This window comes from Monodon monoceros, unplaced genomic scaffold (assembly GCF_005190385.1).
Source record: "Monodon monoceros isolate NGI ecotype Baffin Bay Population unplaced genomic scaffold, NGI_Narwhal_1 Super_Scaffold_12, whole genome shotgun sequence".
Lineage (NCBI taxonomy): Eukaryota > Metazoa > Chordata > Mammalia > Artiodactyla > Monodontidae > Monodon > Monodon monoceros.
The window spans coordinates 57,617,923-57,634,647 of NW_021703768.1; the positions used below are offsets into that span (position 1 = coordinate 57,617,923).

Genomic DNA, 16,725 nt, shown 5'->3' on the forward strand with positions numbered 1-16,725 from the left:
AAGAAAAAATTACGGGCTGATATCCCTGATGAACATAGATGCAAAAATCCTCAACAAAATATTAGCGAACAAACTGCAACAATACATTAAAAGGGTCATACACCATGATCAAGCGGGATTTATTCCAGGGATGCAAGGATGGTTTGACATCCAGAAATCAAGCAACATGATACACCACATTAACAAATGAAGATGAAAATCGTATGATCTCAGTGGATTACAGAAAAAGCATTTGACAAAATTTAAACATCCATTTATGATAAAAACTCTCAACACAGTGGGTATAGAGGGAACATACCTCAACATAATAAATGCCATATATGACAAGCCTATAGCTTAATATGCTCAGTGGTGAAAATCTGAAAGATTTTCTTCTAAGATCAGGAACAAGACATGGATGCCTACTCTCACCACTTTTATTCAACATAGTATTAAAGTTCTAGCCAGATAAATTAGGCAAGAAAAACTAAAGGCATCCAAATTAGAAAGGAAGAAGTAAAATTATCGCTCTTTGCAGATGACATGTTATATGTAGAAAACCTTTAGACTCCATAAGAAAAAAAACTTAGAATACTGAATAATGAATAAACTGAATAATAAATGAATTCAGTAATGTTGCAAAATACAAAATATATAAAAATCTGTTGTGTTTCTATACACTAATAGTGAACTAGCAGAGGAAATTAAGAAAATAATCCCCTTTACAATTGCATCAAAAAGAATAAAATACTTAGGAACAAATTCAACCACAGAGGTGAAAGACCTGTACACTGAAAACTATAAGACAGTGATGAAATAAAGACAAAACTAAATGAAAAGATACTCCATGCTCATCGATAGAATTAAAATTGTTAAGATATCCATACTACCCAAAGCAATCACAGGTTTAATGCAATAACTGTTAAAATTCCACTGGCAATTTTTCACAGAAATAGAATAAACTATCCTAAAATTTGTATGGAATCACGAAAGACCCCAAATAGCCAAAGCAATCTTGAGAAAGAACAAAAAGCTAGAGGCATCACGCTCCCTGATTTCAAACCATATGACATAGGTATAGTAATCAAAAGATGGTATTGGCAAAAAAATAGACAAATAGATCAGTGGAACAGAATAGAGAGTTCAGAAATAAACCCACACATACATGCTCAATTAATTTATGACAAAAGGAGCCAAGAATAAATAAACATTGGGGAAAGGACAGTCTCTTCAATAAACAGTATTGGGAAGATGTTAAAAAAAAAATAGTATTGGGAAAACTAAATAGCCACATGCAAAAGAATGAAACTAGACTACTGTCTTACGCCATACACAAAAACTGACTCAAAGTGAATTAAAGACTTGAATGCAAGACCTGAAACCCTGAAACTCATAGAAGAAAACATAGGTGGTAAGGTTCTTAACATCAGCCTTGGTGATCATTTTCTGGATTTGACTTCAGAAGCAAAGGCAACGAAAGCAAAATTAAACAAGCAGGACTACATTAAACTAAAAAGCTTCTGCACAGCAAAGAACATCAACAAAACGGAAAGGCAATATACTGAATGGGAGAAGATTATTTGCAAACAATATATCTGATAAGGGGTTAATATCCAAAATATATAAAGAACATACAACTCAATAGCAAAACAAACAATCTGATTTTAAAAGTGGACAGACGATCTGAATAGACATTTTTCCAAAGAAGACACACAGATGGCCAAAAGATACATGAAAAGTTGCTCAACATCACTGATGATCAGGAAATGCAAACCAAAACCACAATAAGCTGTCATCTCACACCTGTGAGAATGGCTGTCATCAAAAAGACAAGGATGTGGAGAAAAGGGAGCCCTTGTGCACTGTTGGTGGGATTGTAAATTGATGTAGCCACTACGGAAGACAGTTTGGAGGTTCCCCAAAAAATTAAAAATAGAACTACCATATGATCCAGCAGTTGCGCTTCTGGGTATTTATCCGAGGAAAATGAAAATACTAACTTGAAAAGATTTTTGGACCCTAGTGTTCATTGCAGTGTTATTTACAGTAGCCAAGAGATGGAAAAACCCAAGTGTTGATCAATAAATGAATGGATAAATAAGATTTGCTGTATATATACAATGGAATACTATTCAGCCATTAAAAAAGAATGAAACCTTCCATTTGCAACCACATGGATGGACCTTGAGGGCATTATGCTAAATGAAATGAGTCAGAAAGGGAAGACAGAGATTGTATGATCTCACTTACGTGTGGAATCTAAAAAACAAACCAGACCAAGTTCATAGATACAGAGAACAGATTGGTGGTTGCTAGAGGCGCAGGGGGTTAGGGGTGGGTGAAATGGATGAAGGGGGTCAAAAGTTACAGACTAATGGTTATAAAATAAATAAGTGATGGGGATGTAATGTACAGCATGGTGTCCAAAGTTAATAATATTGTATTGCATATTTCAAAGTTGCTAAGAGTATATTTTAAAAGTTCTCACCAGAGGAAAAAAATACTTTGTATGTACGGTGACAGAGGGTAACTAGACTTACTGTGGTGATCATTTCACAATGTATATAAATATCAAATTACTACACTGTACACCTGAAACTAATATAGTGTTACGTGTCAATTATACTTCAATTAAAAAAAAATCTTTTTAAAGATCTATTACAGCATCCTTTCCTGTAGCTACAATGAAGACACAAAAATTTTTTTAAACTAGTTAAGAAACATAACATCATCTCTGCTGCCTTGAATATAGTTAGAATGGTATACTTTATTTAAAGGAAGACTCATATTCTGGAAAGCTTAGCTGTTTCTAAATTAGCTTATAAATTTAATGTGATACTGATCAGAAACTCAGTGGAGGTGTTTATATATTTGTGTCTGGAGACTTGACAGTATTTTCAAGTTCTCAGAAGAATAAAGCTCAGAAAATTAAGTTAAGAAACGTTTTAAACAGCAATGTGGAGTAATGTTTTAGTTTTCATGGGAAAACTTTGTAAGCCAACAGTATTTAAAATAGTTTGGAACTGGCACAACAATAGATGGCCAGATGAGTGAAACAGATTAGAGTATCCAGAAATAGATCTAAGAATAAATGGAAAATTCTTGCTATGACAAAGTAGCATTTCAAGACAATGTGGAAATGATGAATTTTTCAGTAAATGATACTGGGGCAGCAGGCTGGAGATTTGGGGGAAAAAATTCAGCTGAATCCCTAGCTTATACCTTTAACCAAAATAAAATCTGCATGTATCAAAGGTTTAATAATAATAAATGAAGCCGTAAAGATACGAAAATAAAGCATGGATGAATATATATATATATATATATATATATATGTCTGTGGGTATGTATGCATGTGTGTTGTATATGTGTTATAAATGTTTATTACATATTTTAATCTTGAAGTGTGGAAGACCTTTCTGAATACAATACAAAACCCAGAAGTCATGCAATGAGAGAATGAGATACTTGAGACGAAAAGAAAGAAATACGTGTGTTTATAAGATGTTTGGTTAAAACACACAAACCCTTAAACAGAATCAGTATTTAATCTGAGGGAAAAGCGTGTGTAATATTGCAAGATAGACCAAAGAGCCCTTATAAATTAGAAATAGAAGATGAATAACTCAGTAGCTAACTTATGGAAAGATGCTCCATGTCAGTAGTAATCAGAACAATGAATATTAAGACAACAGTGAGATACCAGTTTTAGTCCTCATTAGATTGACAAAAATGAAAAAGACTGCTCTATTAGGAGAGGCGTGACCACTTGTTGACAGGAGTACGAATTAATAGAACCTCTTAGAAGGTAACTCTGTTAGATCATTGAGTATATGTAACCTTTAACTCAACAATTCCAGTTCCAGAAATCTGTTCTTTGGAAATCACACAAATTAGAGGGCGGACGTGGTGGGGGGAAGGTAGAAAGGATATTCACTGCAGCATTGCTTGGAAACCACCTAAGTACACATCCACAGAGGAAGAGATTGATTAAATTAATTATTGTGGCCATTTAAAAGAATGAGACAGATCTATGTTTGCATCCCTAGAAAGTCTGGAAGTATATGTACCATGATGTTAACAGTGGGGAGTAAGATTAACACCACACACAAAAATAAACTCAAAATGGATTCGAGACCTAAATGTAAGACTGGACACTATCAAACTCTTAGAGGAAAACATAGGAAGAACACTCTTTGACATAAATCACAGCGAGATCCTCTCTGACCCACCTCCTACAGAAATGGAAATAAAAACAAAAATAAACAAATGGGACCTAATGAAACTTCAAAGCTTTTGCACAGCAAAGGAAACCATAAACAAGGCGAAAAGACAACCCTCAAAATGGGAGAAAATATTTGCAAACGAATCAATGGACAAAGGATTAATCTCCAAAATATATAAACAGCTCATGCAGCTCAATATTAAAAAAACAAACCCAATCCAAAAATGGGCAGAAGACCTAAATAGACATTTCTCCAAAGAAGACATACAGATGGCCAAGAAGCACATGAAAAGCTGCTCAACATCACTAATTATTAGAGAAATGCAAATCAAAACTACAATGAGGTATCACCTCACACCAGTTAGAATGGGCATCATCAGAAAATCTACAAACAACCAGTGCTGGAGAGGATGTGGAGAAAAGGGAACCCTCTTGCACTGTTGGTGGGAATGTAAATTGATACAGCCACTATGGAGAACAGTATGGAGGTTCCTTAAAAAACTACAAATAGAATTACCATATGACCCAGCAGTCCCACTACTGGGCATATACCCAGAGAAAACCATAATTCAAAGAGACACATGCACCCCAATGTTCATTGCAGCACTATTTACAATAGCCAGGTCATGGAAGCAACCTAAATGCCCATCAACAGACAAATGGATAAAGAAGATGTGGTACATGTATACAATGGAATATTACTCAGCCATAAAAAGGAACGAAATTGAGTCATTTGTTGAGACGTGCGTGGATGGATCTAGAGACTGTCATACAGAGTGAAGTTAAGTCAGAAAGAGAAAAATACTGTATATTAACGCACATATGTGGAACCTAGAAAAATGGTACAGATGAACCAGTTTGCAGGGCAGAAATTGAGACACAGATGTAGAGAACAAACGTATAGACACCAAGCGGGGGAAGTGGTGGTGGTGGTGGGATGAATTGGGAGATTGGGACTGACATGTATACACTGATGTGCATAAAATGGATGACTAATAAGAACCTGCTGTATAAAAATAAAATTTAAAAATTAAAAAAAAAAACAGTGGGGAGTAAGAATGCCAAGAGAAGAATTTCCTATTTCATATATTTATGTCTTATTTGAATTTTTAATAGGGTAATTGTATTAAAATGGCTTATGTTTCTAGTAAGTAAATACTTTAAAGGATAAAAAAGTGCTGCCACTTAACGTTGGCTTAAAGTTTATTCCAAGTATTTATCATTCATTCAGCAAATATTTATTGTTCAGTGCTTGCTAATTGCTGTGAGTAGCATAGGGAAATAGACAGTAAACACAGTAAGTAAATAACGTATGTTGTGCTATGGAGAAAGGAAAGTCTGTAGAGTAAGGTAAGGAAGAGTGAAAATACAGTTTTCAATGTAATAAATCTCATTGAAAAGGAGTAAGTCATTTGAGCAAGGAACTGAAGAATTGGAAGGAATTGCACGATTTACTGTGGTTCATGTGATTAAAATTAAACATTTCAAGTTGGAAGTATTCTAACTCCAGGCTTGCAGAACTGCATGGCGATCCAGTTTTTCTAACTGTTTTAAATCTGAATTCTTATAAAGAATCTTAGAATTCTATGTTGAATGTTGAGAGGTTCTCAAACATTACATGCATAAATAAGAATCACATAACACGCTGATTTCTGTGCCCTGTACCTAAGCAGTTGAATCAGATCTTCTGCATTTGGAAGGCAGCTATCCTAACCCCTGTAACACCAGTGCCTCCAGATTTTCTGCATTTGGAGCCAGTGGAATGTGCATTTTAAACAAGCACCACAGAAATTTTGATGTAAATAGTCCCAGGTCCACACTTACACCTGTGAGATGAGCCTGCTTCACTCCGCCTAGCAAAAGACAGCTCCCTCATTATTATTTTTGAATGTGTGAGCTCTTGTGTTCAAGTGTATGTCATTAACATGACTTGTTTACTTTTTTAGGTCAAAGGCAATTGTTTGTTTTTTTCTCTCTTTAAAGGTATCATCAAATGGTATTCAGTCCACTCCTCTAAATCTTGCAACATATTGGAAATGTAGTGCTGGCACCACAGATCTTAGAGTGGATTATAAGTACAACCCAGAAGCTATGGTGGCACCAAGTGTGCTTTCCAACGTACAGGTGGTGGTACCAGTGGATGGAGGAGTCACAAACATGCAGTCCCTTCCCCCTGCAATATGGTAAATTAAGTAGATTTCTGAATTCCTACTAAGTTTCTGTTGCAATCCCTCAGTCTTAGAACCTAAGTTCTGAAAGTTGTCTTATAAGTTAGTGTATTTTCCCAAAGAAACCATGCTATAAAAGGTACTGTACATTTTACTAGTCACGCTACGGTAGCCGCAACCCAAAATAAACTAGTCTTGCTGTCCCCACCCAGACTCGAATGATTCAATACAACTTTACCCTTAGGCAAAGTATGTAATTTCTCTAAACTTTCTTTTTTTTCATTTTAAAAATAAAGGTAATTATTATTTTATAGGATTAAATATAGCATCTAGCATATCTATAGGAATACCTATCTGGTTAGTCTTTAGTATCATTTTTTACATCTCTTAACTACCTCTCTTGTTCCCTCCATTAATATTAGTATAGACTCTAACCACTCTTCGTTTATATTTGCTTCACCGTTTACTAATAAAACTGTGTTTTCCTTGAGCAATGAAGGTACTGGGTCACCTATGCATTGTTTTCCTTTCTCTGATCAGTAGAAATGAAAAGAATTTACATAATTTGGTAAATACCCATTTATAAAGATAATATTATATTACTCATAAACACATTTTCACCAGGTGATACTATTCAAAGTAAATCTAGCACCATAGTTCTAGTGAAATATTTAAAATGTATTTATTGAGTGTTCACTTATGTACAAGGTACTATACTAGGTACATTATCTGAAAACATTTGTTCTTACAGGAATGCAGAACAGATGAAAGCCTTTTGGAAACTCTCTGGTATTTCAGAAAAATCAGAAAATAGAGGTAAGTGTGTGCATGTTTTTTTTGTTGCTTATAATGTGATGTCACATGGATTTTTTAGGCATGTTTATGGAAAATTTTCTCCTGGAATTTCATGCCTTCAGTTCTAAAACTGACCACTAGGTGGAAGTTAATACCTTATAATAAGAGTGGACCAGTTGAGATTCAGAACACATTTTTTTCCTTCTAGATTGAATATGCTTTCTCTGAGAAAAATAATGCTTTGCTATAGCTTTATAAATATTATATAAATGCTTCTTATGTTCACATTGCTACCATTAAGAGAAGATACCTAATAAAGTAAATTTATAGAAGTCTAGGTAACCTGATAATTGAAACTGAAAACTAATTGATACTAATTAACACACTCTTTAGCTCATTCTTGGGGTCCTCCTGGCCTCCCAGAAATCATGCAGAAGCTTCCCGGCCTTAAAAAGCCCCTCTGTCTTTTCCCTCTCAGGACAACCTTACCTTGGTCATTTCCCCTTATTAAAACTAACCATTAACAGCCTTTAATTCTGTGATCATTATTTTAAGGAGAAGCAAGTTAATCGCCTCCTCCCACCATGTCTGCATCTGTGTTCCCAATGCAAAAAAGAAAAAGTCTCTGCGAGTTAGTTGATCACTCCTAGTATATCCCCTAACTGAGTTTAGAATGAATTCCCAGGACAGTCAAGACTTTAACTTTTTTTCAAAATTTATTTATTTTTGGCTGTGTTAGGTCTTTGTTGCTGCGCACGGGCTTTCTCTAGTTGCCGCGAGTGGGGTATACTCTTCGTTGCGGTGCGCGGGCTTCTCATTGCGGTGGCTTCTCTTGTTGTGGAGCACGGGCTCTAGGCGCGCAGGCTTCAGTAGTTGCAGCACGTGGGCTTAGTAGTTGTGGCTTGTGGGCTCTAGAGCGCAGGCTCAGTAGTTGTGGCGCACGGGCTCAGTTGCTCCACAGCATGTGGGATCTCCCCGGACCAGGGCTTGTCCCCTGCATTGGCCGGCAGATTCTTAACCAGTGTGCCACCAGGGAAGCCCAAGTCTTTAACATTTTATTTGTAGTTTCTCTTAATCAAAGGAGAGTTCTCCTGCCCTCTTTTGAATGCCTAATTAATCTCCAGTTACTTTTCCTATTAAGTAGGGTTTTTTGGCGTTTCAAGTTTTGCTCAGCTTTTTCCTTTTAAACATTTTAAGCATAATGTGATCAAAATGTAAAACATATCATCAGTAGTTTTTCTCATAGGTATTTCTGCATAAAAGTCCAGGAACATACCTCGTATTGTCTGTTCATTCAGACCTGCTGTGCTGAACCAGACTTTTACTACTAGAGAACAACACATTGTATGAAATAACCTAGCTAATCTCTAGTTCCTTTGTTCCTGTTTGGTACTTAAAGATTGCCTATTTTCAGGTGGTAAACTGTACTGATTTTTACTCTAACTGTATGGCTATGGGAGACAAAACTGAAATTCCTAGTTGAAACTGGAAGTGAACCAGAAATGCTACTTGAATTGAGGGTTTACAACCAGTTAGCAAGGAAGAAAGGGTATATTTTCCCCATATTTAATGAAACAGTATTATTGTAAATATTTACCGAGAAAGGAGTTTGTTCTCTTAAAAATAAGACACAAATTTTCTAACCAGATATATTAATAGTTTCCCTCTGCTGTTCAGGTATCAGAGTGTCTGTGTGAGGAAATGGAAACATCTTATAAATGTGGTTCTGATTTGGTTAGTCAGCCTTTAAAAAAAAATCTCCAAATTAGAATACTGTAAAACAGAAATCTACTTCTATTTTGCCTTTATGCCCAGAAGAGGGACAGTAAATAATTCTAAAGTTTAAGGATTGCCAAGGTGGCTGCTCTTGGCCTGTGGTGGAACTTTCACAGAATTGAATTTTGCATATCAAGAACTGTAAAAGTTTAAGGAGGGCTTGGGCAAGCGTTAAGAATTATACAGCAATTCATCTTCCCAATTGATCTGTGCCACCAGGTACAATAGTATAGGATGGGTCACTGTTATATTTTCTTCCAGATTTCTCTCTGTAGTGTTCAGCTTCTATGCGGGGAATCACAGAATGTCACTCCTACTATCCGGCAGTTCTCCTTTCCCCAGCCAGAAACCCGGGAATCCTCCTAGACTCCTCCGCCTTTTCACCCCTTGATTTCAACTCTTAAATATCTTTCAAATTCATTCCTTTCTTTCCTTTCCCTTAGCCTAGTTCAGATCCCCTTTTCCTGTCACCTGGAGTCCTAGACTATTTTATTGACCTTCAGGTGGTTTCCCTACGTTGCATCTTGTACCTTTCTGCCCTTCTAGGAGACTTAACCTGAAATGTTTGTCTTCCATATCTTAGGTGGTTCCTTATGGTTATTTCTTCCAGTGGTTTGTAAAGATATTTAGAGCTCGTTCCTTGCTGCCAGTCTAGTCTCCTCTTCTGCCACTCTCTTCCACCTGTACCCTCTTCTCCACCTCTTCTGGTGTAGATGTAGCTCCCTTAAATGCGTCATGCTCTGTCAGGTCTGCCATCTCTGTACCTGTAGTCACCTTTGCCTGAGATACAGGCCTGTCATCCCCACGCCATTTTATGTGCCATTTTATGTGCCCATAGCTTTTTTTTTTTTCCTTAACAGCATTTATAATATTCATAATTATTTACTATTTCTGCCACACTGTTAGACTGAGTTATGTTGAATAAATGGTTATATTGAAAAGAAAGCCCCTCAGACATAATTGGCATGATGTTAGACCAGTTAAATTTTAAAATGAAGGGTGTTAGCATATGCTATTTGTTTTTCTCTTTCTGACTGACTTCACTCTGTATGACAGACTCTAGGTCCATCCACCTCACTACAAATAACTCAGTTTCGTTTCTTTTTATGACTGAGTAATATTCCATTGTATATATGTGCCAAATCTTCTTTATCCATTTATACACTACCAAACGTAAAACAGATAGCTAGTGGGAAGCAGCTGCATAGCATAGGGAGATCAGCTCCGTGCTTTGTGTCCACCTAGAGGGATGGGATAGGGAGGGTGGGAGGGAGACACAAGAGGGAGGAGATATGGGGATATATGTATATGTATAGCTGATTCACTTCGTCATAAAGCAGAAACTAACACACCATTGTAAAGCAATTATACTCCAATAAAGATGTTAAATATATATATATATATATATATATATATATATATATATATATATAGGCGGGGAAAAAAAAAGAAGGGTGAATACAAAATAGTAATGTTGATACAGCTCTTCCCAATCTTAGCTGTCTTAGCTTCTTTACCTCTCCCGCCCATGATATGGTACTCAGCAGTCCTTTCCTTTTGACTTTATTCCCACTCATCCCTTCTAGGGCTTCCTTCTGAGCTGCCCTCAGACTTGTCTTTTGACTCATTTCAACATTCATATAGCATAGGAATCTCAATAGTAAATGCCTCTGAAGATTATTATTAATTAAGTCAAAGAGAAGCATGGATGAAGATTACTTAACAAAAATTCAGATTCACTGAATAAAGTCTGATTTGGAAACAGGACATTGATTTGTTTGCTGTACACATTTCACGCATTTGGCATAGGACAGACACAGTTCAGCTTACTTGCTCATTTGCCTTTTTTGGTGTGAAATATATTATCCTGTATAAGTTCTTTGTTCTTTTCCTTGTAGGTTCTGGGTCCCTCAGAGCAAAATTTGATCTTTCAGAAGGACCCAGTAAACCCACAACACTTGCAGTGCAATTCCTCAGCGAGGGAAGTACCCTCTCAGGAGTAGATATTGAACTTGTAGGCACTGGCTATAGGCTTTCCTTAGTAAAGAAGCGGTTTGCCACTGGTAAGTTGGGAGATTTCAAGCTTTATAATGTACATGGGAAACATTTGTATTCTGACATTTACTAAACGACTGTCAAGTAGTTTATAGTCTAAAGGCATGGAAATTTTTTCTTTGACCTTTGGTACAAGGTGCCAGATAGAGACACACCTGGGAGAGAGAGTACTCATGGTCAGTATAGCTGAACACCTGTGATCTGATTCTAATGTATTGTAAACAGCAGATGGGAACTGGGGTTTGTATCTGTAACCACAGTGAAAATATTCTCCTTCGAGTTCATTTGAAATTATAATTGCAAAGGTCTGCTTGGTGTTTTTCAGGACGATACTTGGCAGATTGTTGATGGACCTGGGAAAGTGGTTGGCTCAAAGGAGTAGTACAAACCTGCCATTCTGCATTATCTGTTCTTTCCAAACACTATTCTAACTTGTATTATGTCTTTAAGAGCTGACTACAAACATTAAATTGCACTTTTGAAGTGAGTCATCGACAGAAATAGCACTGAAATGATTTTCAACGCTGTAAATGATAAACTGCAATATTCAGGAAACACATTTATTCAGATTGTCAGTAAAGTGAAGTTTTTATAGGCTGAAATTTTAAATTATCTTCAGTGTCTGTGGTTATAGTGTAATATCAGGCCTGGAATTTCAGGAGAGCAAGCACAAAATAATTTAGCTTTCCATAAGTTTTTAGAGTCAGAGATAATTTTGAAATTTTATAAGTTTTGATATTGAATGGATACAGACAGAACGTGAATTCTAAGTTTGGGATGATGTTCATTTATAACACTCAGTCAAATTGAGTTTTATGCCATAAAGTAATCAGACCAGAGTCCAAGGTGTTTGCAAAATCTATAATTTGATTCTCATATAAACATATTAATAAAGTGTAAATGGTGTTTTATATGATTTTTTTTAATCCTCAAGTGCAATGTGTTTTAAAATAAGCTTGCAAAAGACAGCAGAGAAATTTACTTCTGCAGTTAACTTTATAGAAGTTGTGATTGTTTTGATAAATTAATGCTGTAGATTTAATTTATTTTTATATGGATTGCATAATGTGTGCCTTGTAAAACAGTAACAAAACCCAGAAATGTGCCTATCTAGTTTGTGTTCATTAATGTGCCTCACTTTCTTCCTAACAGTCTGGATCTTCTATTCGGAATCTTAGAGTAGTCAAGGATTTTTACAAGATAATTGCAATTTTCAGAAATACCTTTGGCCGCAATTGGGAAGGGAGTTCAGAATAACTAAAGGACAATTTATACTTAAGAACCCTGGCTGGCTTCTTTAGTGATACACTGTAGCCACTAGAGAAATAACTAATGGCATTTGTTTACAGGGGGAAAAAAATCACCTTCAGATATTCCACCTTAACCTCATCAGAAAGTTCTGCAAAACTGTAATGATAAATTGGTAACTGGTATTTTAACTCTCCATTTAACATTTCCCTTCACTCTGTTATTGGAAATCTGTACATTTATTTCCCGAATGTGTTGTGAGCATGAATTTTGTAGTAGTTTGTGAGGAACACTTTAGAAAAGATTAGTTTTGGCATTTTCAACAATTGGAAAAATTACCAATTTGTATGTTCTTGTTCTTACTTAATTGCTACCTGCTAAAAATAGGAAAATTATTTGAAATGATGGATTGGGTTAAGCATTTCTTAATATTACTGATATTAAATAGTAAAAATCCTAACTTTATAGCAAATCCTGATTAATTGAAGGAATTAAATATTTTGGACACAGTTTCATAATTTACAAATGGGAAATTTATTTGTAAGTACCAGTGTCCTGCATTTTGCATAGAAGCAATAAAATGTGTTATATATGATAATTTATATAAAACCACTAATTGTTCTGTTAAGCTTTACAGAAAATAAAACCCCTCCTACTAGACATTTATGTAACATCTTGCTATATTAAATACAGCAGAAAATCTACTCATTTAGTAATATATATAACACAATAATGTGCTTTTTAATATATCCATGTTAGCCCAATTCTAAATTTAGATTTGACTAAAGCAGTACATAAGAGAATTTGCTAAAATTTTCATCTTTACTAAATAGTGGACAAAATTAGAATTTCTAACTTACATTGTACTCTTTTAAATGCCAATTACAGTCCCTTACTGGAATCTTAACTGTAACTGCTTTGCAGTCAAACTGCTTTTATTGGGCAGTTAATACTTTATTGTTGGAATTCAGATACCATTATACTCACCATGTTTGTTTTTAATCAAGTATTACCTTACAATGTACAAACTAGTGAAATGGTTAAACTTCTGCACTTTCCTAATTACCACTGTCTTCATACCAAGTGCTGATACATAAATTTGTATTGGGTGCAGGTTACAATTTTGAAGCCATATGAGTTTATATTGATTTTTTCATTTAAAAATCCACTAATGATGTAAAAAAGACCAATAGATTTTCAATCGGAAATGTATTTAGCAAGCTGGTTCTTGCTTATGTATAGTGATAAACTTTGTAGCTGCCTCTTTAACCAAGGACTTGTAAACACAGAACTCTAACAAATGTGAGTTTTTAAGAATTGTTATTTACTACTTTGAATTGTAATTAGAACAAGGCAAATCTTACAAAATTTTGTAAATATTTTTGATTTTTTCATAAAAATGTAAATTTTACATAAAAGTTGTGCCCTTAATAAACATGTAATATATAATTTATCAGTTGGTTTGTGTGTTTTTGTACTCTTGTTTATGGTAATAATAGCTATATCATAGACTTTAGGACAAGGCAAGCTAGGTAAGCAAAGAATAATTGGTGTTGAACTTTGTTATCACCATTTAGACAGACATATAGATTGGTCTCTTATTTAGTTTTAACTGATCATACAGGAAAACTTCATTTGGACTATAACCCAAAAGTATGTAAATTGTTTAATAAGGATTATTTTTATTTGTTTCTAAATATACTTAAATTGATGTTAAGCTTTAGCAAAGACTTTCCTCCTGACAAGTTGCTTAGGAACACAGCATCACACAGTTTTGAAACCATACTCTTTCAAGGAGGTAATCAGGAACGTCAAGCCTCTCAAAAACCAGCAGATTGAGAAAGGAGCAAAAAAAAAAAGGAATTGGAAAAAAGATTTCATCCTAAATATTGAAAATTTTGCTAAATCTGTGTCATGAAAAGGAGCCGTTTAGTTCATCTAGGTCAGGTTGGGGAACCTGTGTACCAAACAGGTAGCACTCTTACCATTCACACCATAGGCTCATCTTTTTTCTTTTATTCTCTATTTCCACTTGCACTGCTCCCACCTGTTCAGAGTGAATGATGCTAGCTGCTGTGATAAATAAGATCCCGGGAACTTAACACTGTGAACTAGTATGTTGCTCACGTCACGGTTCTAAGGAGGTTGGAGGAGGAGCTCTGCTCCATACAGTAATTCAAGGACACAGGCTCCCTCCATTTTTGTGACTCCACTCAAAATCCTCTCCATTTGGCCGTTGGATGGGGAAGGAAAGAAACTGGGAGTTTATGGGCCGGGCGCAGAGCTGGCGTCATGACCTTTGTTCACATTCCTCTAGCCAGAACTTGATCTGTGCTTCCAACTAACTAACTGCAAGGAAAGATGGGAAATACATAGTGTGGTTGTGTGCCTAGGAGGAAAAGAAAGCATATTTTGACAAACACAGTAATCCTCTGGCGCGCATCCTGCCCTTTCTCCATTTGGTCATCTTTCGTTATTCCTTCTCCTAAATGTGCGTTTAATGCTGTCTGTGGCTTTCAGTACTAAAGGTTCATTCCATCATCTCTTGCTATATATACATATTTTACCCCTATTTTAAAATATATCTGATTATTTCCATATTTCCTCTAATCATATATGATATTTATGATTACTTATGATAACTCAGAAACCACTGCTTATCTTTAGCATGCAGTGTTTCATCTGTCAGTAATTTTTTAACTGCAGGTAACAGAAAACAAAACTAAGAATGGTTTAAACAGATAAAGACAAGTTTTTTCCCCGCATCACGAAGTCTGCAAGTTTATCTGTTGCTGGTATTGGACAGAACAAGTGATTCTTTTGGCTTTTTCCTTATGGTTGCAATATGGCTGCCACAGCTTCCAACTACATATTTACATCCAAAGCTGGGAGGGGGGCAGTTCCAGGTATATCTGTCCTTTTTGTCAGGAGATTTAAAGCTTTTCCAGCACATTTCTGCTTGCTTCCTATTGGCCAGAATTGTGTAAGAGGCAGAGAAAGCCAAGTAGCCTTTATTTTTAAGTGAGTAAAGGAGAGGGCCTGGGAATGGCTGAAGGTGAATTGGCCAGCAGGTCAGCCACCAGATTTCTGACTAGGACAGGCATATTTCCTTATAGCATATTTCCAATTAAATCTCTGCACTTAGCCCAATCAATTTATTTGACAATTTTAATCCAGCAATGAGCAGGGTGAACTTGAGAAAGTATTCTAAATCTTCTCTATCTTTAGAAGAGTGAATCAGTGTAACTTTCCTAGAGAGCAATTTGAATTCAAAACCTTTAAAAACCTTATTTATCATTTAAACTAGTAATCCATCACTGTTGGGAATTTGTCATAAGAAAACAATGAGACAAGAAAGCAAAGATGTGTCTATTATATGAAAATATTGGAAGGATTAAATGAGTTGATAGCTCCCATATAGTGATATACTATGTAGGTATTTAAAATAATCATGAATAAACAACAAGGTCCTACTGTACAGCACAGGGAATACCTGTAATAAACCATAATGGAAAAGAATATGAAAAAGTATGTGTATATGTATAACTGAATCACTTTGCTGTACACGAGAAACTAACAACATTGTAAGTCAACTTCAATTAATTAAAATAATCATGAAGGTTTATAGTCATTGATACGGAATATTGCTATGAGATTGTCAGATGGTAAAAGGTAATTCTTTTCTGTTTTAAAGTGCATACACCTAACACAAAAACCTTTGTAAAAAATATGCACCAAGTTGTAATTCCTGGGTGATGGGATTTTTACTTTCCACAGGATCTTTAATGTCCAAATTTCACTTTATTTTTTATAATGGGTAGGTATTACATTTACAATAAAAACTTTCTATTTTGAAAAACAGTTTTAGAAATAGAGTGCAAGATGAACTTTATGTTGATGTAAATAATGTACAAGGATCTCTTTACATGAGGGTCTTCCCATTTTGATCACTGCCTTAGCCTTCCACTTGGTTCTACCAATATAACTACTTTGTTCTGTATTGCTTATTAATGTATGGAAGTAGATTTCTGCTCTACTTTTTTTGTTTTTTTTTTTTTTGGTCTCAAAGCTCAATGCCTTGATTTCTTTCACCTAAGTGAATATAGTATCAGTTCTTTTTTCTGCCCAAGTTAATCTCTTTTAAAAAGTATGATCCAGAAAAGGGACAGAGGAAATGTGTAAGTATGATGTGGTTAAGGCTGTCTTCAGGGTAGCTTTTGGCAAAATTAAGAGCCTTTTAAATTTCAGAAACTTGGATGTTATCTCCTCAATATCATCCCAATAAATAAGGTGGCATATAAGCTCTAGTATTTTCTATCCTAATTCTAGCAATTATCTCAGTCATTCATATATCAAAGCATAGTATTCTGACCCCTCAGCCAATGCTTATTCTGACTACTAGTAGCAGACCTACTAACATTAGCATGAGTTGGAGGACAACCATTTAAACACCCACTTATCATTGGTCAACTAGCATCA

The 16,725-nt window shown here is 35.4% G+C and overlaps 1 protein-coding gene across 3 annotated transcripts in view; it reads left to right on the forward strand.

The window, feature by feature from the left end:
- Positions 1 to 13,699, forward strand: part of FCHO2 (FCH domain only 2) — a 116,194-nt gene extending 102,495 nt beyond the window's left edge. For 2 of the 3 annotated variants that reach the window (XM_029216535.1, XM_029216534.1), the window contains 4 exons: positions 6,188 to 6,387; positions 7,124 to 7,188; positions 10,842 to 11,006; positions 11,324 to 13,699. In XM_029216535.1, coding sequence (XP_029072368.1) covers positions 6,188 to 6,387; positions 7,124 to 7,188; positions 10,842 to 11,006; positions 11,324 to 11,346 — 453 coding nt within the window. In that variant the 3' untranslated portion in view covers positions 11,347 to 13,699. Of the gene's footprint in view, positions 1 to 6,187; positions 6,388 to 7,123; positions 7,189 to 10,841 lie in introns of all 3 variants that reach the window. The other variant, XM_029216533.1, reaches the window with a different exon arrangement.
- Positions 13,700 to 16,725: the final 3,026 nt, after the last annotated feature.